The sequence below is a fragment of the Vicugna pacos genome, chromosome 5 (genome assembly GCF_048564905.1).
Source record: "Vicugna pacos chromosome 5, VicPac4, whole genome shotgun sequence".
Taxonomy (NCBI): Eukaryota; Metazoa; Chordata; class Mammalia; order Artiodactyla; family Camelidae; genus Vicugna; species Vicugna pacos.
This window is the reverse complement of record NC_132991.1, coordinates 5,945,528-5,967,748: the sequence shown is the minus strand read 5'-3', so window position 1 is coordinate 5,967,748 and position 22,221 is coordinate 5,945,528. Positions and strand designations below refer to the sequence as shown.

The window sequence follows — 22,221 nt, the reverse complement described above, 5'->3', positions numbered from 1 at the left end:
CACTTGATTGTGACAAACTGTGGCTTCATATTCCTGAGATGCAGCATTAGTCTCAGGGGCACGTTGGCTCGATGAGGAGTTGGTGCTATGTCTTGAAAGCTGTTAGGAGCCACTGAAGTGTTTTAAGTATGAGATGATGACATAATTGGATGTGTACCAGCTGCTCAGAGCTACGTGACTTTGTCTAAAGCATCAGATGACATCCTACTTGCTCATGCGTGAGACAGCAGATGCCTCCTTTACACCCCACCAAATTCATTCATGTTGGTGTAATGAGATTTATATATTTCTTCTATCTGCAGATTGTTCAGAGTCCCTGTCTCAGGATAGCTGTGTCTACCCCTCTCTGAGCACATAAAGATCTTTGTGGCTGCAGCCATGGCTGCAATCTTTCTAAAGCACAGACTCATCACCTCATCCTGGGTCTGTTGTCTGGTGGCAGTCACACTGTTGACACCTAATAAGGGCTCATGTTCTTAACCACAATGTGACTCCTACATGGAAATACCTGGGTAATAATTACTCTGCACAGGACAACAGCCTTTCAGATGGCTGTCATGTTGGGAGCGTTAGGTCAAAGAACACTGTTAAGTCAAAGCAAGCTAAATTTGATTGGACACCTATTACCTGGTACCTATTACCTGTGCTGAGCTCTGGGTAGACAGAAATAAGATAAAGTAATTGATTTTATTACTAAAAAGTCATGACTGTATCTATTCAGTCAGTTTTTCATTCACTAATCAAACATTTTTGAATTCCTGCTGTGAACATGGCATTCTGCTGGATGCTGGAATACAACATCCAGCTACACATGGCCACTGTTAGCGAGTCCAAACTCATTCTGCCACTGCAGGACAGGCCAATAAATCTGGAATAGGTGTTGGGCAAGGAATAACGACTTTATTCAGAAAACCAGCAGACCAACAAGATGGGGGACTCATGTCATAAAGAGCCATCTTCCCCAAGTCAGAAATCAGGTTCCTTTTATACTAAAAAGAGGAGGAGGTGGTGTTAGTGGCTGCAAACTTTTTGGTGTCAGAATTCTTTGTTTTTGCAACTATTCACATAGGTCAGGTCATGATGTTCCTGTCACCTCAAACTAACGTTATTGTCTGTTCTGCAACTTTTTATCTCTGTATGAATGGGAAAGTGTTACATCCTTAAAGGTCAGAACCTTGAGAATGGGCTCTCCTGTAGATTTCAGGCTCCAGGCAACATTCTTTTACAAAAGGTGCAGAACCAGCAAGACTGAGCATGGGAAACAGAGCACAGGGTTAGAGCTACAGGAACAAATTCAGAATGGAGGCAGATTGGTTCTTTGCTGTTGCACCATCACTCTTAGAGATTCTGTAAACACTAGGGGAGACAGAACAGCATATGATGGTTCTAGCTTAGACAGAGAGGCATAAACATCAGCAAAGGGAAAGACCATGTAAGCGGTCAAGGGAGACATCTTGGAGGATAGAACTTCTGAGCTGTTTGGAAGAATGAACGTGAGGATGAAGGGAGATGCAGCTCCATCAAACATTGGGGTGCTGGTTTGTTAAGGCTTGGGGAGAGAGTTGAGGCTGTAGGAGAGGAAAAGAATATAAGTAGGGGATTCTGCTCCCTCCAAACGGAAATGCAGAGCCAAGCATCACTTCCTCTCTGCTGCCTTTGTGTCTTTCCAGCTGTCTATGAGCAATCCTGTGAGGCGTACAGGCACCAAGGCAGCACAGCTGGTTTCTTCTACATCGACTCAGATGGCAGTGGTCCCCTGGCACCCTTCCGAGTGTACTGCAATGTCACAGGTAAGTGTACAAAGTCCCCACTCATGCTTTATGTCGCGATGTGATGGTGCAGAGCAAAGGGAAAGCCACCGGAAGAGGACACTTTTGTAAATACGAATTTAAAGGACCAACTTTGGCGAGGGGTCTGGCAAATGGCATTCAGGTAAATAATCAGAATTAGCAGTTAGGTTGTTTTTCATGGTTGAATTGAAGACACCTTGTTGATGATGGTTTTGATAATGATCCACTGAACCAAGAGTTAATTATCCAGCATTTTCTCCCGCGCTTGCCAAGGACACTTCTCTGCTAAAGGTCAAAAGCAGAAAGAAGAGGAAAATTACCAAACAAATAAAAACCAATTGTCAAAATCAGTAGGAAACTCTGACTCAGGAAGTGGGAAAGCTCGATGTGGGTCTGACCCTGAGGGCTGTGCAATTCCCACCTGCCCTCTGAGCTGCAGTCCCACATCTGTGAAATGGGAATGGTACCTCCAGCCTCCTGGAGCGGTGAGATTAGACACAGTTACGTGTCTTGGAGCAACCTGCCAGGGGAATTATCCAGTAAGTGCCTAACAACAAAAGTGGACTATTTCTGTCTTCCCTGCCAACCGCATAATATCTTGCCACTTCTTTCTAAATTACATAAGGACATAGTAAGAGTCAATTATTATGCAGGGTTAGAAATAGCACGTGATCACTAATTTATTCTACAAAAAAATTCCACACCCCAAACCTGATGTAACAGTTATTTAAAAATACAGTATGTGAGCGCTCTCTCCACTGCGTGTATTATTAATCGGCACGTACAGGTTTTTTGCCAGTTTGTTTTAAGCACTGGCCTTTGAAGATGCCGGCAGAATTGTGCAATGAAGCAGGGAAGTAGGGGCCTCTTAAGGGCCTTTGAGTCCCCAGGACCCAGGCTTCTTGGCAACGTGGTGACCACACCCGTGTGGCTCTTTCTGTAGCCAGAAAGGGACCTGGGATATGCAGGGAAATGACACAAAGTCATTGTCATTCATGAGGTGGTAGTATTGGGGGGAAAAAGTGCAATATCACAGGTAGAAATGCGGGCAAATCATTGCCAAAATGGTACTTAAGGACACTTGGCCATTTGCTCATCTGAACACAAAGGGCCACATTTTCCCTGCAGAGAATGCTGGTGACATGGAATTGGATGCTATTTCATTTCCGTGATAATTTTCTCTCTCCAAAATGTGTGCTTACTGCTTCTCAATAGCCCTATAATGTAATTAGAAATTGCATGATTGTTTTCTTTGCAGGGTTGTGCTGGGCACTAATGTCCTATACACCTGGTCAGGAAGAGGGCTCCTAGGTAGATGTCAGTTACTTTCAAAATGTAATTAACATAGGGATCTTGGGGAAATCATGCTAAAAAGAGACCTCCCGGACCCTGAAATTCTAATTCAGTCAATGCACCTTTCCTGAGCTTTCCAAGTGATTCTGATGCAAATTTTCCCTGGTCCACCCTTTACAAAGAAATGGAGGGAGTGATCTGGTTGCAGAATAAGGCAGAGGAGACCAGTGCCCGCTGAATGGTGGGTGTGATGGCAACAGCAGGACTAGCGGTGATGCGTAGCAATTCCTCAGCCTGTTTCGTCTTTGGGAACTGAACTGAGAATTGACAAATACCATCCCTTTTAATCCTTGCAACAAAAATCTGAGGCAGATATTTTTTCACTCTTATCTTACATTGAAGGAAAGGGAATGTGAGAATTTCATGACTTGCTTGAGGTAATAAATACTGGGTCTAACAGTCAAGACTCAGGAAGCCAACAAAACCTGGTGCAGTAATCACCTGTATCGCTGAAACATTGATTGGGTACTTTGAATTGCACATGTTTTGCTTTAAATGGTACTTTTTAATAAAAAAAATAATAATCCATGATAAGTATAGAAAATTTAAGGAAAAAAGGAAAATATGGAGAAATGTTAAATTCATCTTATAAACCACGATCCAAGGATTGCTATTGATATTTTATTGTTAGAATTTCCTTGGGATTTTTCTTTCTATGCACGTATATGTGTGCTTTTCTCTGAATGTGTCCTTTTCTAAATACATATTTTGACGTTATGCATTTAATAGACAAACATAGACATGGCCTTACATCATGAAAATATATTGTGAAATTAAAATATATACATTAAATATAGCTTCAAATTTAACTCTCCAACATAATGTAAGTATATTGACACAGAGGGTCTAGCTGAGTCATGGAACCCTCCGCCTCTCTTTGGAAAGACTTCTCTCAGGGTTTATGTTTGCTATTTTGTCCAGGGATGGCTATAGATGAATATTTACTTTTTCGGTAGAGGGGAAGGAATTAGGTCAATTTATTTATTTTTTCAGAGGAGGCACTGGGGATTGAACCCAGGACCTTGTGCATGCTAAGCATGCACTCTACCACTTGAGCTATATCCTGCCTCGCGAATATTTACTTAAGTTGCTGTTTTGCTGATGATCTCAAAGAAATCAGGACCTCTACATTGTGTCCCGGAGTTGATAGGCTGTATTGTGCATAACTGGAGATTTCTTTAAAGATGCTCTTCTGGTCACATGCAATTGCGAAGTATGTAGGTTTTTCGGTTTTGGTTTTGGTTTTCTAAAATACTTGTAGCAGTAAAAGCAAACCTCTGTGTAGGCTGAAGTATATCATTCCCTGTATTTAAATGACAAACATTTTTAGTACATAAATATGATGCTGATCAAATACATATTGTTCTTAGTAAATGTTAAGCGTTCTTAAATAGGAGTGACTTATGGCACTAGGAAAAGTGTGGCAAAGTGGTCCAGGGAAGACAGTGATGGAGGAGGGAGGAGGAAAGAAGGGAGAAGAGAGGAGGGAGGAGGTGGGAGGGAGAAGATGGCCCAGGAAGACTTGCTCTGTGTTTAACTCCAGTTTATAAAAGCACGACGCTGTTGTTCTCCGCACCTTTCAGGGGCATCACTGGTGTAACAATGTGGGCAGCGTAAGCAGCGCTGGGAGGCAGGGCGCCTGGGTTCTCTTTCTCTCTGCACTTTGTGCTGCTTGGCTGAATGCTCCCCACTGGGCTGTGCATCTCTGAAATAGGGGACTGGGGCCAAGGGGTCCCACACACCTTCCTCATTTAGAATTCCTCGAGATCATCTGAGTATAAAAGGAAAAGAGGATATTTCTCCTCAGTCTGCAGAGACTTGCAGGTGAATGTTGTGAGGATGAAGGACAGGTTTTAGTTGTGGAAAACTGCACTTGAATCCCAGCTGCGTCTCTCTTTATGTTGTGCCCCGGGGGAACATTAGCTCCCCATTCCTAGAGGTGAGGCTGTACCTTACCCATCCTGGGAGATCTCAGTCTGTGCGTCTCGCCTGCACAGGGTGATCCTGGGGAGATGAGGTCCCTAAAAGCCCAAGGAGCAACTACCCGCTTTGATGTAAGGCAGTATGATCTCTGCATGGGGACAGTAGGGCGAATTCTGGGAGTAACAAAGTGGGTGGTTAGGCTCATTGAGGAAGTGGACGGAATGTTGGCCTCCACGCCCAAGGCTGGGTTCTAGGTCACTTCACCACGGGACTAGGGGTGGCAGAGAGGGAAAGCCCAGCCTCTGGAGGGAGGACTGAGTGAAATGGATGAAAAAGAGAAAGAGTAAATTTCCTCGGGGATACACATCGGCCTGCTTTCACCTGCCTATCAGTGACTCACAGTTCATTTCAGCTCAAGATAATTTGGTCTGTTGCAAGCACCAGGCAAACTGCAAAGGATACAAAGTTGTGTCTGCATTAGTAGCTTTGGGCTTCTGTAAAATGTTCTGCAAATTGAGTGGTTTGAAAAAACCCAGAAGTGTATCGTTCTACAGTTCTGGAAGGTAGACGACAGAAGTGAAGGTGCCGGCATGGCCACACCCGCTCTGAAACCTGCAGGGAAGACTCCTTCCTTGCCTCTTCCAGCCTCTGGTGGTTTGCCGACTCCTTGGGTGTTCTTAGGTTGCAGCACCAGCACTTCGATCTCTGCCTCCAAGAGGTTGCCTCCCCGCTTCCATGTGACTGCACTGTAGGTGACCTTTTCCTGTCATCTCTCTGTGTATCTGTTTCTTCTCTTCTTATAAGGACGTCCACCATGTTGGATTAGGGTCCAACCTAATGGAGTATGACATTGTCTCAATGATTGCATTTGCAAAGAATCTACTTCCCATTAAGGTCACGTTCTTAAGTACTGAGGGTTAGGGCTTTGGGATATCATTTTAGGGGGCACAGTTCAGCCCATAACAGTATCATTTCAGCCTCCTTCACAGGCTAATCATGGAGAAGACACAGCAACAGTGGAAATACAATGTGTAGTGTGTGTTGGGAGCCCACAGGAGGGTCACCTAACCCAGCTTCCCATGAAAGAGACATTGGGAAGGCAGGTAATGTCTCTGAGACCTGGATGGAGCATAGGAGTTGGCCAGAAGAAGGGGCAAAGGAAGACATTTCTAGGAAGAGCAAATAAATGTCAGGACCAAGGTTCTGGGTCCCTTGAGTCTGCATTTCTATGGGGGCCACCAAACTCTCCACGATGACTTGCTAGTTTAGGATGTTGCAGCAAAGTGTGTTACAGCTCAGTGGTATAGCTCAGTGTTACAGCTCAGTTGTGACAGCAACATGGATCCGGGCAAGGGACCAAGCAGCACTCAGAGAGTTGGAGAATTCAGGTTTATTACACCAGCGGGCCCAGAGGAGTTAACACTCCAAGCTCTGGCCCTGTCTGCAGGTTTACACAGGCTTTTATAGTCTACCAGTCTAGACTTTGCAACATTTTGTAACATCATATGCAAATAAGGTATAACAAAGATGACTAATTAGGGACAAACTTTGTAGAAATGGACCAATCAGGAGTGAGGAAAATGGACCAATCAGGAGTGAGTTCCATGCAACTAAAGCACTAAAAATGGACCAATCAGGAGTTAGCTCAGGGAACCAATAGCATCTTAGGTGTAGGTTCTGCTTTCCTAGAAGTAAGCCGTTTCAGAGTTTAAAAAGCAAGATAATGGCACTGGGACAGGGAACCGGATGATGCTGGCAGGAGAGTAGTAGCCCTAACTGGGGGTCCTGCCAGTCTTTTTCATGGGGCTTCCCATCTCAAGGATACTGCCAAACTCATGACACTGAATGACTAGAAAGGAAAGAATAAAACTGACTCAAGTAGGGATAATAATCAAAAGCTGTGGAATGTCTATAATCTGAACTCTGGTTTCCCAGCAAGGAAATCTGCTGGTTTAATTCCAGGGAAAAGAAGGAATGGTTTCATCATAGGTGATTTTCCAGCCTGGCCAATGGTGTAGCGGTCCTTGAATGAAAGATGAACAATTTTCTGAGCATCAGCAGCAAGACCCCTGCTCAGATCGTGCCGGGACTTTAGCACTGTCCCCCTCTCCTGGGGACTGGAGATGGTAGATGGATTGCTCAAGTTAGGGACTGAACTTGCAGGAAGAAATTATGGAAGGGGATGGTGCTAGGGACCTACTCACCAAGGGACTGTGCCCACCATTGGGACCAAAGAGGTGAGAGGAGGGACTGTTGTGAGAGTGGAAAGGATGACAGCACTTGGAGAAGATATGCCTGAGACAGTTGTGACCTCCTGTGTGGGAACAGCCAGCAGGGAGCTTGGGGAGTAAACTCAGTCTTTCCTTAATCTATGGGTGGAAACCTGTGTCTTCATCAAGCAAATTCAGCTAGAATCTGAAGACAAGTGCGCCTATTGGTGTAATGCCTTTAATCAGCCCTTGTGGGCACAGAGAAGGTGGCAGGAGGGTGGCAAGTACATCTGGTGGGACAAATGGACAATATCTTGTTTAAAAAAATTATCCCAAGAAGCCCGGGGAAAAAATGATTCCAGTTCATCAAGGATCAAGGAGGGTAACGAGGTGGGAGCTGGGAATGAAATCCACAAAGCATGCAAAGAGAAGCGGAAGGAATTGTTAAACCGGTTCCAGCCAGAAGCAGGGAGGGCCTCCCTTTGTAGGTTCAGTGGAAGTGAGGTTAGGGTGGATGCAGTGAATGAGAGACTCAGAGAGCTAACTGATTCTACAAGTTGATGTCACTCAAGTGATGAGTGATCAAGGGACAAGTAGGCAACTCAGAGAAACTGTGACATACTGAAATGGAATGTTCTGTTTTTTAACACACATCTGGGGACCTCTGGGCCCCATGCCACTATCTGGTAGTAAAAGTCCTTGGGTCTGAATGTGGACACTTTCAGCAGTGGTGTGAAGTCTGTGACCGTCCTCGGCTACATCAGTCTGGTTGGGCAAGTGGGGAGAGATGCCTCTGAGACCACAAGGAAGCTGGGGGTGGGGGGACTCAGAATTGTGTTGCTGGGTGAAAATGCATGTAAAGTAGCCTCGCAGGATGAGTGAGATGCTTTCAGGGAGTGAGAGAGTTCTGGGTACTGGGACCGGTACAAAGGAAACAACAAGAGTAGAGAAAGAGTAGGGCTCATTAAGTGGTTGGAATTAGTGAACATCTGAGGTGCCTGCACAGGAAGTGTGGGTTGACGAGACAGGAGACTGTGGTTTCTCAGCTGTTTGCTGCTCTCCCTGGTGCAATGGTTAATTTTATGTTTCCACTCGGCCAAGTCATGAGGCCTGGATGCTTGGTCGGGTGTCATCACTAATGTTTCTGGGATTTTTGTTTGTTTGTGTTCTGTTTTGTTTTCTTTTTAGATGAGATTAACATGTAAATCAGTGGACTTTGAATAAAGTAGATTACCTTCCACAGTGTGATGGGCCTCGTTTAATCAGTTGAAGGCCTTAAGAGAACAAAGATTAAGCTCCCCCAAGGCAGAAGGAAACCTGCCAGCAGACTGTCTCTGCACTTGAACTCCAGCTGTTAACTAGGTCTCCAGCCTGCTGCCCTACCCTGCAGATTTTGGACATGCTAAGCCTACACAGTCCTGTGAGCTAATTACACACTGGCAGAAAATGTAGATTTTTTTTTTTTTACATCCTGTTGGTTCTGTTTCTCTGCAGAACCCTTTCTAACACACCTTGCACCTACTGTTTGTGTGCCCCTATTCTGTGCTCTCCTGTCATTTTCTGAGTATTTCCACCATGACACTGATCACACTGCATTATAATCACCCATGTTTCCTTGTGTGTTCCCATGGGGCTGTGTGATCCCTGTTGGAAAATGAGAAACAGAGCACCAGGAATTTCTGAATCTACTTTTACATGCTCTCTAATGAGCCCAGTGTCAATGGAATGCGAGAAATCACAGCCAATTTAAAGATTAATTTGTACCTTTCTCCTTCCCCCCCCACCTTTCTTTCTACTTTTCTCCTTTTTATTACTAAATGAATAACGATTTTCATTAAGCATTGTAAGTTGCGTTCAATAGCCTTCAATAATTTCCCTTAGACTAATGGCCTGTCCCATTAAATCAGCGACAGTTGGGAACTACTGGATATCCTTTTAATGTGCACTCTTAACTAGGCTTGGGCCATTCCTATCATTTGCAACTTCTTCTGCAAGTCCAAGAGTGAACAGTGTCCTACTGCTCTTCATTGCTTCCAGAACCTTCTGCCATCATCCAGCTTCCTCAAATCCTTTCTTTTCTTCAAACATAAGGATGATGTGCAGGAGACGTGCATGTTTGAAGTCACCTTGGCGTTCAGATTTTAGTGCTGGCTCCTTCTAGATGGGTGACCTTGGACAAGTCATTTGACATTTCTGGGTCTTGGTTTCCTTATCAGGAAAATGGAGATGATAAAAATGTCTGCCTTTCGAGATTAATCTGAGGAATAGGGTATAGATGCAAAGTTCCTACATGGTCATGAAATAGGGTAGCCAGGTCTCATGGTTTAGCATTAACCATGTTCTCTTTTCCTCTCACTGCTGCCTGGTAGCATTAATACCATTTAAAGAGCCACCTGGTCTTACAAGAATGCTATTTCCTCTTGCCAGAAGTCAGCTTTATTTCTTCTGCCTTGCCATGAGATTTCAGAGGCTTTAGGAACCTGAAGGGAGTATTTCTGACGGGAAGCTTCTAGTGTCAATAAAGCCGAATTAAAAGGGTGAGGCCCCCTGACAAGATTTCCCTTAGAAGGTGACACTGAAACTCATTCTACTCAGTTTGCATTTTGCCATTTTTAATGTCAACAGGACACCTTGTCAAGACGTGAGGAGATCTTTCCCAGCCACACACTGTTTTTCCTCTGCTCAGTACCACTGCATATTGATATGGCTTGTCTAGAACCACTAACAAAGACACATTTATTTCTTCTCTGGATGGATACAATGTCTGTTTCATCTTTCTAGATCTGTGCAGGGGTCATCAGGCATTGCAAGAAGTTTTCAAGGAACGTTTCATCAAATCTTGAAAGCAAACCTTGTCTTCCCGTCTCTGACAGCTCATAACCCGTCTGCAAACACCCCTAAAAGTCCCCACATCTCCCACTCTTGCCACGATGATTCTCTGTTTCTCACCCCTTTGGCAGCTGACTCTGTTTTCATTAAGACTCATCAAAGCATGCATAATGGAGTAGGCTGGGAAGCTGCTGTTGGAGTCTCGCCAATATTCCTGCACATAATTGTGCTGTGTGATTGCAGGTAATAGATTCTCATCCAAGTCATTGACACAAAGAAGTGTGTCCAGTTAGGTCTCAAAGTCTTCCGTCTTGCTTACCAAAGTTGGAGTAACGTCCGTGAGGGCACAGTTGAGGTGTGGGAAGCACCAGGGTCTATCCCTGTGTTGGAAACAAGAGTTCCCCAGGACATAACGGGGCCACTCACTTATGACCACATTTATTTCTCCCTGAGCATCTTAGGGAGAAATTAATTTTCGGCAACCGTGTTTTACACCAAAGAGAAGTCAAATTCAGCTGTTGATGCAATGTGCATTTGTAATAAAGTTTTGTCCTCGTATCTCCTACTGGCTGATTTCTACCCCTAACACTCCACTTCTAACACAAACACCACACACACACACACACACTCCAAAAGGAAGTACTGGCTTCCATTGCCCTGCCAACTTCTACGTGGACAAGCTGGGTTCAAGTTCTCAAGTGTGTTTGATTCTATCATCAGTTGGGTCGCCATCACTGCAAAAGGACTGTTGTCAGAAAGTTGTCACTTGATTACAGACTGCATAACATCGTGCTGAATATCTGCTGGGCACAGGGCTAGCTCGAGAGACATCAGTGGAGAGTAGCTGTAATATTGTTCTTTTGAAGCAGATGTGCTAATGGGGCTGGTAAGTTATGGGAAGAGGATTCCAGCCATGGCCATGAGAGCTAAGTCATTCGCTCTGCCTGGAACGTTGTACTTCTTGTCAAAGGGTCTAAAGCGTGGGAGGCCACTCTCCTCCATTTGAATCGATTCACGCTGGTTGTCTGTTCTAGTCAGGCACTGACAAGACACTGAGAATCTAGAAGTGAGTATGGTAGGTTCCTCCAAGTCCCCAGAATTCATATTCTCATGTTCTTGTGGTAAAAAAACACCCAAGTCTTCAGCCTTCCCTGGTCTGATTCATAATTCACCCAACAGCAAGAGTGGTGTTTTAAAAATAGCCCTGGCCATGCCTCCCCACCCCCTTCTTCTTTCTACCTGTGCAAACTCCATGCTCCTTATTCACGCCTTACAATTTCTGAAGGACACGGTTCATGAGGATGTATGCCTTCAAACGCGTTAATTAGAAGCCTCAGAATAAAGCCTGGGACTAGTTACGTCCTCCAGGTGATTATGCTTATTACCTATTATAACTATTTTCTGTGGGGCCACAAACAAGGCCCTGGAGCTGCTCTGTTCAGTTTCTCTCACTCTCAGTGGAGGGTGATGAATCCAGCTCTTTGTGATTGGCAGGTAGTCAATTAAATGAGTGTCATCGGAGACCGTGTCATCGGAGACCAACTGATGCAGAGCAGGGGGTGAAGGCAGCGTGGCTCTCTCTCCTCCTTCTCTCCCCTCTTCCCTTGGAAGCAGTCCGCTGTCCACGGGCAGCAGGCTCAGCTCATTCTGGGGAGGAGCCCCCAAGCTGTGTCTCCCGGTAGCACGAGCATCCTTTCCTGCTTGAGACTCGCTCATGGGTGACTTACCCGCTGTGGCTCACTAGCAGCTTAACCGGTTGGACTAATACTGGGATTGTTGCTTCGATTTCAGAGGCACAGTTTGCTTTCTGTAAGTGAAGTGTTTTCCAGAGGACTGTTTTGGGCTGAAGAAGATGGCAATTCAACAGTTTAGAGAAGGGAAGCTTTTTTTTTTTTTTTAATGTCTCTCTTCCTGTTTCCTGCATCGCGCTGTAAGCTGAGGTGTGGTGACCACTCAGGGCTTCCTTCTGGCTGGTCTTGGGAAGAGGATCTGCTTGTGTTGAAAACCTAAGCTTTCAAGTGGTCTCGCTGGACGAGCAGCAGACAGCATAATCTCTTGCTAAATTGGGTCATTAAATAAAACTGCTAAGTCATAAAGCTGTAGCACTATCCTGAAATTAAAGCATTGTCACCTTTGAATAGCCAAGAATTTTAACAGGCACTTAGAGAAATTGCCTTCACACATCCGTTAGCACATCCAGTTGGTTCCAACCACAATGGATGGGAACAGAAGGCTTAGGACAAAGGTGGGGAGCATGATTGCTGTGTGACTTTCATTCATTTATTAGCTCATTCACAAATTCACCAACTCAGTCCTTGAATTCCTTTATTAAACTCCCATCCATTCACTCATTCGTAAATTCACACACTTACTTACTTCCACGTTGACTTTTTCATGTGTTCGGCTTCTTACATGTTGTTTATTCATTCATTCAGTCAGCTATGCAGTCGTCCTTGGCTCTGTGTGTGTGTGTGTGTGTGTGTGTTTCTTTTGTAGGAACACACGCACGGATTTGCTGGAGCAGAGTAGGAAGGTTTTGAGTATTTATTACATGCGAACCACTCTGTCAAGCACTTTTATTTTCCTCCAAATTTTTACTCTGAAAGGTCCACACTTACGGAAAAGTTGCAAGAATACGGAAATGAGCTTCCAATCAACTTTCACTTAAATTCTCCAAATGTTAACATTTTGCTCTGTTGACATACATTTGTGCCACATCCATCTCTCTTTCTCTCTCTCTCTCTCCTCTTGTCTTCCTCATATAAAATAGTTTTTCTTTGTCTGAACTCTTTGAAAGCAAATTGTAGACATAGTGATCATTTAAACCTTCAGACTTCACTTGTATCTCCTAATAAAGACACTGTGCTAGATAACCAAACACTAAAACTGCAACAAGAAAATAAACATCACTTCAGTTAATGTTATCCAATATATAATTCATCTTGTCCCCGTGGTGTCTTTTCTAGCTGTGTCTGTTTTTATATTTTTATTCAGATTTCAAGCAGTGTCCCCACATGGGATTCACTTGTCATTTACCTTTGAGTCTCTTTTAATGAGAAGATCTCTTCCTCTAACCCACTTACTTCATTTGCTTTTCATGACATTAAGTTTTTGAAGCGTACAAGTCGGTTGTTAAGTAAGTTGTTCCATATTTTGTTTCATTTTTTTTCTGGATTATTTCTTCATTGTTAGAATATGTTGGCAAAAAAGTCTCATGGGTGATGTCACCCGTCAGGAGGGACAGGCTGTCAGTCAATGCCACACCTGGGACTTCCCCATCACTTGGTTAAAGCAGTTCTCTGCATCGTGAAGGTGATTTATGCTCAGTAAATTATCTGTGGTGTTCCCTTTAGACACTGAATGAATATCCTGTTCCCCAGCATTTCTTTCCAGTCCCTTAATGATCTTGACCTAAGTTATTACCCTGGAATTTGTACACTGTCCTTTTTTCTGATTCTATCATTCCTTCTCCATTTATAACTCTTCTCCACATTCTTGTCTACAAAGCCCTTTGTTTTTCACCTGGCCTCTGTTTTCCCTTGTATCAGTGGAAGCTCATAAATTATTTCACTTTAAAACATTGTTACGATGATCATGATAACATATTGATGTTCAAATTGTCCCACGTGTAGCTAGGAATGGTCCCTTTAATTCTGCTCCTATGTCTTTTTCCATGACCCCATTCATCTTGGAGCCCTTCCATGCTTCCTAGCACAAGATGTTCCAAGATGTTACTTTGAACTTTCTCTGCTTAGACCCAGACTCAGCTATTTCCCCAAAGAAGCCTGGTTCCTTTGTGTAGCCAAAAATTAAGATCTAGGTGTTAGGTTTGTTTATAGCTTCTTGGCCTTTTTTGTGGACAGAACTAGAAAATGTGTGTGTATGTGTGTTTAAATTATGAGTTCGTATGTTTATCCTTAATGTAAATCCAGCACCATTAGATGTTTTTCACATCATTCTATCTTCCATAAATATTTCTCCCCTCTCACAGTGAGAAAATATCCCAACAGCATCAATATAGTCATGAATTTATTCGCTCCTATAATATGCACCAATATTCTCAGAATTGTATCAGCCATACCACTACTGATAATCAGGTAAAGTTTAAGATTCACTTGAATTGTAACTTTTGTTCTTAGAATACATCTTGAGGATGCATAGCTAGACGTAATACTCAGAATACTGTATTTTAAAAAGTGACTTGAATTATTTTTTTCTCCCTTGTGGCTATTTTATCTATTTAATACATAGTTAGGCTTTTGGTTTCTGTTTAATATTCAATGTTGAGATTTGCTTTTTTCATCCTTTTGATATAATTTTATGTTTTAAATATGTATAACATTTTCATGTTACAGAAGTTGTTGACAAGGGGCATCTTGCTTTTACTCATAATCTCTTCACTCGGTTCTTACTCATCTCCTCTAGATAACCATTTAGTTTATCCTTCCTTTGTATGTGCCTATTTTTCCTTTATTCCTGCACAAAATGTAGCAAAGTCTTTTGCACCATGATTCCTGGAATCATTCTAGATAGGTTTAAAGAAATCAATAGTATGTGGTCTTTATTACAGCTGCATAGTATTTCACTCCATTCCATAAGACAGTTGATAGATATTTACATTGTTTCAGTATTCTGCTATTTACAATAGTCTGAGCTGCACAGCAGAATTTCCAGTAGATATTGAAATATGGTTTCCTGTAATGTATCACTTTCCTGCTGATCTTAAGAGCTGTCACTGAAGCAAGTAAAAATCTTGGGAGTCTGCTGGATGTTGACTTCACTGGTAAGTGGATACCTCCTGAGGGCCAGGTGTTTGGCATTCAAAGACTTATGAAGACAGTCCTTCCCCTTGTAGAGCTTCCAGTTTCGCAGGGGGTCTGAGTAAACAAGTGGTTGCAGCAGCACCTGAGGGAGACAGGCACAGGATGGTGGTGGAATTTGAGAAGGCTTCCCACCGCAGGTGATGCTGGCAGTTTCACTGATACTGTGATGAACTCCAGGGCAGAGATGTCAGCTGGAAGAAAGGTGAATAACTCCACTCTCCTCATTGCACTTTGCTTTTGTCTGTCACCTCCAGAACCAGAATGTAAGACCCATGGAACTAGAGTCAGTAGACTCACATTTACAGAAGGCTTGTTTTCTTCTGTGACCTGGCGAGGAGACATGAATGCTGGGTTTTCCCTCTTAGGACTAAGGCAATCCCTCGGCAGTCAGCTCACTCCCTTATGAGTTCAGTCTCGGCTAACTCAGCTCTTCTAAACAAAAGATGGCAGCTACGATTGATTGTGTCCTTGTGGCCCAGGTACTAGGTTATATATATATATGTCTTAATCCATATGATCAAGTGTCAAGTAGGGATTTGTGTTTTGAGAAAACAGAAGTTCAGAGAGGTTAGAGAGCATGCCAGCATCCCTCCGCTGGTGACTGACAGATGGAGTGTTTGGATTCTGGTCTGTGTGAGCACCCAGGTTTTCCCTCAGAATGCGCCAAAGCAGTGCCTGCCCCAGAGACGCTCCTGAAGACCTCACAAAATGTCTCACAGCCACGGAAGCCTCTTCCATCTGCCTCACAGCCCTCTTCCCATCAGGTGACTTGGATTGCCACTCCAACTTTCCCCTCTTGCCCTGCCCAGGAAGCGGGCATACTTCTCCTGTCCACAGCTCCCCTCTGCCCACACGTGCTGCTGCCAAGCTGTCAGCTTCTTTCCCAGGACCCTCTGTGAACATCCTGAGCTTAAAGTCCAGCATGGCACCTGCCTTGTACCCCCACCATCTCCTCCATGTCTGACTTCATGTTCTGCACCCACTAGGCTTCCCGCACTGTTTCCTTGAATAAGCCTGTGACTCAGAAACCAACCAGCGCCATGTGGGATACGTGAAATCCATTCAACCCCAACCGAACCTCCAGCACCACCAAGATCATAAAATAGATTTCCCCAGTCTTTCTTTCCCCACTGATTTTAAAGCAAGGAAAAAGAAAAATAACTCCCCAAAAAGGTACATAAAAAGTAAAAGCTCGAGTGAAGTAGCAGAATAAATCACGGTCAAGTAGGTTGTCTGGAAGTCGTAAAGTGTGCTGTCCAGGTGAGCAGGTGGAAGGATGGCAGTGGCTGGAAGGGCCCCCCCCAAGCTGCGGTGTCTGTGTCCAGCTAGTGCACCATGCAGAGTGGCCAGACCGAGAGCCTTAAACCGGTAACACTCCCTCCCCCCAAACAGCAGAAGCCAGGACACTAAAAGCAGTTGTGTCCACAGTGGTTTTAGCAGGCGCAGGGGAGCCTCACCTAGGCAGCTGAGTTGAGGAACAGGGGAGGGGAAACAGCCCCCGTAGGAACTCTGGAGCCTTTTCAAGGTGAAAACTGTTTCCCACCTGTCGTACCCCGACCCTTTAAATGCTGAAAGGAGGTTGGCACTGAGCCCCTTAGCACACCCCCTCCCCAGACTGGTTCTAATAATGAAATGATGCCTCCGGCTCCTCCCTGAGTCCCTTCATCAGACGGGCTTGCAGCAAGTCAACTCTGATTTCCAGTCTGGGACCCTGCACCACTCTCGGTTCAGCTCAGTCCCCTGCTTTATTCAGTGCTCACAACTCCGCTGTTCTATGGATTGTGTCCACTTTCCAGATGAGGAGACTGAGGCTTGGAGAGGGTCCATGTCTCTGCCATGCCCAGGAATCTGGTCAGGAGCAGAGCTGGCAGCGTGATGATCCCAAAGCCCTTGCTTTCCTCACTCACATCTGCCTCCACTGACCAGAGAAACCCCTTCCAAGCTGATATTTACCCGTCAGTCACTGCCTCCAATTTAAATGGGGCAATGAGGTACAAACATATGAAAAATTAAACAACTGTCAATGCAAACAACAGGCAGTGTCATGGGGCTGTCTATGCATAGATGGCAGATGTGTGGTTGAAACAGGCCTTTGAGAATTATTTAAGCAGTCTACTCTTGGCATAGAAAATTCACTTTGTCAACATAGATAACTGTACCAGAAGTGACCCCAGGGACCTTAATGTGGACTAGCTTTATGACAATAGGAGTATAAGTGAATTGGCATACTTTTCAAAGGACTCTGAGCAGCTCCCCACAGTGATTTAGGTTCAATTAAGCTGGTTATTGACAGTCTATAGATTTTCCTTCTTTCCAAGCATTGATATAGAAAAATTGCAGGGTTTTTTTTTTCTGACTCTGCAGAGAAATAGATATGTGTGTAGAATGAGGTTTTATTAATCAGAATTACTTCTTGTCTCTCTCTGTCTGTTCTTTTCAATCTCCTTCAGTTTGTTCTTTCTTCTGATTGGTGATCTCTATGGCAACAGAGGAAACAGCTTATAGCATCTGGAATTACCATTATTAATAATCGTAATGATCACAATAATAATACCCATCAGATAGAATGAGAGAAAAAATTGGAAAGAAAGTTAAATGTTGGCTCTGTGTGTAAATAATTTAGTTTCTGAAATGAGAGCAAGAGGAACCAGGCAGATCGCCTAGAGCCCCAGGATGAAGGTTCAGAGAGAGCTTTCCTGGGGTGGTGACTGAGAGGGAAGGATTTCACAACAGGGATGAGGAGATACAATGTTCTGGAATATCCACCCATCGCTACTCCAACGACACTTAGTGAAACCCCTTTTTCTTTTGTTGTTGATGTTGTTGAGTGTGTGTGTGTGTTTTGGTCTTATAACTGGAAACACCTTTCACACGTGGATGCTTAGAGAATACATGCTGGATATTAGACAGCTTGGCAAAAACCTGAAATCCTATGGGGTTCTCAGCGCTAGCCGAGGTGCTGATGGTCTAAGGATGAGAGACCCGTGGTGCTAGCCGAGGTGCTGATGGTCTAAGGATGCGAGACCGGTGGTGCTAGCCGAGGTGCTGATGGTCTAAGGATGCCAGACCGAAGTTGACCTGTCTATTCTCAAGGAAAACAATGCAGGGTATCTCTATTACCACCCCAACTCTGCCCCTAGCAGACCTCTGGGCAGCTCCACTTACTCGTCATCTCAAGAATACTTATAACAGCATGAGACATTTGCTATTCTCACGCACACCACTTTTTTTCCCAAAATGATGGTACACTTTTTTTTCCCAAAATGATGGTACACTTTTGAAGGAGTTGAGCAGGGCACTTGCCTCCTGTGTACATACTCTGTGGGTAGCACGGAGCACCCAGAATGAATGATACATTCCACATCCTGGGGGATCTCAGAGCTCTATGGGGAGGTAGACTTGAAGCTAAATTCACGAGGTGATCTGGGAAATGCTTTACTTGTCTCCATAACAACCCATTGCTCTGTGTTTGAATGATGCCTTGGACCTTTATAACACATGCTACTTGATAGTCTACACCTTGTAACTCTTTCATCCTTCAAGTGGGCACAATAGCTCATGTGGATTTGGGTCATGCTGCATGCCAGTGAATTGGCTGGAACACTGCTTTTAAAAGGCAAATATTTTATTTTATCTTCATTTTTAATGAGATCTACCTGACATGTAACTTTGTGTACATATGAGGTGTACAGTATGTTGGTTTGATTTGTATATCATGATATGATTTATATTTATGTATCACAACATGATTAACATGATAGCATTAGCTAACACCTCTGTTATGTCACACAATTATCTTTTTTTTCCTGTAGGAAAACTTAAGATCTAGTCTCTTAGCAACTTTGAAGTTTATAATACAGTATCATAGACTATAATTATTATGCTGTGAACTAGAACTTATTTGTCTACTAACCATAAGTTTGTATCTTTAAACAACATCTCTCCATTTTCCCAAAGCTATCATAATTAGAATTTATGATATTGGCATAAAAATAGCCACGTATACCAGTAGAACAGAATAGAGAGCCCAGAAATATACCCTCACATATATGGGCAAATGATATTTGACAAGGGAGCCAAGAACATTCCATGGGAAAGGAGAGTGTCTTCAACAAATGATGTGGGGAGCATTGGATAACCATGTGCAGAGAAATGAAATCAGACCCCTATCTTATATCACCCACAGAAATTAACTTGAAATAGATTAAAGACTTTAACATAAGACCTGAAGACCCAAGAACCTAGAAGAAAATGTAGGGAGGAAGCCCCCTGATGTTGGTCTTGGTAATGATTTTTTTTTTTTTGGCTCTCACAGCAGAAGCACAAACAATAAAAGCAAAAGTCAACAAGCAGGACTCCATTGGACTAAAAAGCTTCTGGACAGAATAAACAGTCAACAAACTGAAAAAGCAATCTAAGGAATGAGACAAAATATTTGCAAGCTGTATATTGGATAGAAAAGCAAATATTTTAAATACATAATAACTTACTTTAGGCTAACAAGATGCTTAGTGAATTGAATAGGTTCCTGCCAGTTCAAAAATCTTCAAATGCCGTCCTCTTTGGAGCCGAGAATTTGTCTTGGATAACTCAGTACCTGCATCCCTTTGAGTAAGTCAGAAAGACGAGGCTCTGTTTCTCATCATGAGACTGAATGGTGATACACAATAGAAGAGATACCAGGAAATGAACTAGGTAGGAACCATCGTATCAAGGGCAATAATCCAGGTTTCTGGGTCTATGAAGACATTTCAGGAAATGCAAGGAATGAAAATAAATATAGAGACTCATGGGGCTGTTTCAGAGGGAGAAGATAATTGAACAAGACGATAATAATTTATTATCTACAGCAGCAACTCTGTTACAAGAAATTGCAGTCCATTCTGTTCATTCACCTCTTTTGCCAGATGAGCTTCCTATCCCCAGCTCTCTAAGGCATGAGGTCCCAGTCCTCACTCCAATGCTATAGAAAAGTTCTATTGAATAGACTCCTTACTCTTTTGCATGTCAGGCAACCAGTTGTCTATCTACATAAAATATGATAATGAATCATTATAATATTATTGTGGATGAAAAGATGGGTCAGTATCCCATTTTCCAATGTGGAAGATTCAGAGACATATCTAACTTGCCCAAAGCTCACTGCTGAGCTGTAGCAGAACATGGATCCCAATCAGATAGGCTAGTTTCTAAAGCCCGGCTGGCTCATGGCACCTGGAAGCCCTAAATGCACCTCTGGGGACTTAGAACCTACAATGGATGTCCCGCGGTGCAGGGTCAGGTGCTGGAGGCAGGCTGGCTGAGGGTGGTGTTTGGAGCCAGGGGAACTTTGTGATGCTCTTCCAATTATGGCATTTAGATGATGTATCCCTCTGTCTCTGCATGAACCTGGAGCTACTTGAGTTATAGGGAAACCCTTGTTGGTTTCCTCATGTGGAAGTCCAAGTTAACAGAACTGCAGGAGGGGAGCATTTCCTGTTCTGGGATGTTTGAATCTGATGTGTTTTCCCTGTGGATCTGCTGAGAGAGGGCTGGGCTCAGGTTGTCTCCCTTTAGGTGTCTGGGAGGCTTACTCTGGGTCTGGGAAAGAGCTATTGTGAGAACAAGACCCCACTCACTTCTCCTTCTTTGTGGTGCTGTTGTTAATATCAGCCACTGATAGCTGAGTTCCATAAGACAGAACCTTCTTCTCTTTTTTTGAGCTATAACAATTCCATAGAACATTTATTCAGCACTAATCATGCCCCATCCATAAATGTTTAGCACAGAGATATTATACAGCTTTGTATAAAAGGTACACATATTTCTGTTGGATGCTTAGCTATTTAGCTATTTAATGGATAAATTTAATCCATTTAATAGTTTAGTTATCTAATGGACCTTCTCATACAAATCCCCTTACTTAATCTTTGCAACCACCCTGCACAGGTGGCCTTCACGCTGCTTTTTGAATATTACTGATGAGGAAAGTGAACCTTAGAGAAGTAACAATTTCACCAGGGCTGTTTGACCAGTAAGTCTAGAACTGGCACACAAACCCAGATCTTTGGACTCCAGAGCCCGACCTGTGTCCACTGAGCTCCACCGTCCATTTACTAAATTTGCCGTCTTGAGCATTTAGCTTTGTGGGTCCAATTTTATTTCAAGTATGTATGGGTCCCTGAATGAATCGCCCTCCATTTACCTAAAAGACTGTTCAAAATGAATTTTAATTGTCTGGAAGATTGTCACCTAGAGCTTCCGCATACTACTCTGAGCATCGGGGACACTGGCCATCAAAGCTGATTCTCCTGAGTGGCATTGCTCCCTGGCCTTTAATGCTTTGTTATGGTTCAGGGCTTAGTCTGCACTGCTACCCACAGAGGGGAAGAGAAAATAGGAAGTGAGAAAAAATGCTGTCCAGTTGTCTCCTTGTTCTCAGTCTCTGTTGTGATCTTCCAGGAGAAAAATAATGAGAGGACAAAGTGCATCTTGGAAATGGAAGCCAGCTAAGAGGCCCTAGATTCTCAGTAGCTGTCTCCCTCCTGGTCGTCAGACTGTTTGCAAGGAGGGCTTGCGATGTCTGCTAAGTGATTTGTGGGGAGCACTGGGGGGCTCTCGATCGTTCCTTTGTATCTTCTATATATTGCCTGTGTCAAAACTGCCAATGGTTGAACCAGCCAAACTGTAATTCACTCTCATGGCCCAGAAGGTGGGGTTGGCAGTGTGTGTGGCTTTAAGATAAAAGATTTGTCTCTCGGACATAGCTTCTTTTTCCATCTCGCCAAAGATAGACTATGATTTTGGTAAAATTAGCTAGTGAAGGAAAAAGCAGATCAATTAAGAAATGTATGATCCGTCAGATGAATGGATACATGGACGTGAAAATCAGTGTGTGTTGGGAAGGAAACGCAGATTCATATGACTTAACAGTGCTGGGGGAACCACTTTGGGAAGCAGATGGATTGGACACATTGAGACGGGACAAGAGGTTACTTTCTCTCCCCTTCGTATTTCTGTATCTATATTTATATCTGCATCTGCATCTGTATCTTCATCCGTATCTACATCTGTCTGTATCTGTCTCTACATCTTTATATTGACATCTGCGTCTGTATCTGTATCTAATCTATGCCTTTATCTATATCTACACTGATACCTGCCGTGACTCTTATGAGTAATGGAGATAATATATGAGAGATGTCCTAGCGTAGGGGCAGTAGCAGAGCATTGATTATTAGAGATTAGACTGGGTTTTCGTTTACTTCTTCTAAGCACCGTGAACATTTCCACATTGTCCATCTTTATCTCTGC

The 22,221-nt window shown here is 43.5% G+C and overlaps 1 protein-coding gene across 1 annotated transcript in view; it reads left to right on the top strand.

Moving 5' to 3' along the window:
• Positions 1 to 22,221, top strand: part of CNTNAP5 (contactin associated protein family member 5) — a 730,584-nt gene that overhangs the window by 484,107 nt on the left and 224,256 nt on the right. Inside the window, exon 12 of the mRNA XM_072960805.1 lies at positions 1,671 to 1,790. Coding sequence (XP_072816906.1) covers positions 1,671 to 1,790 — 120 coding nt within the window. The remainder of the gene's footprint in view (positions 1 to 1,670; positions 1,791 to 22,221) is intronic.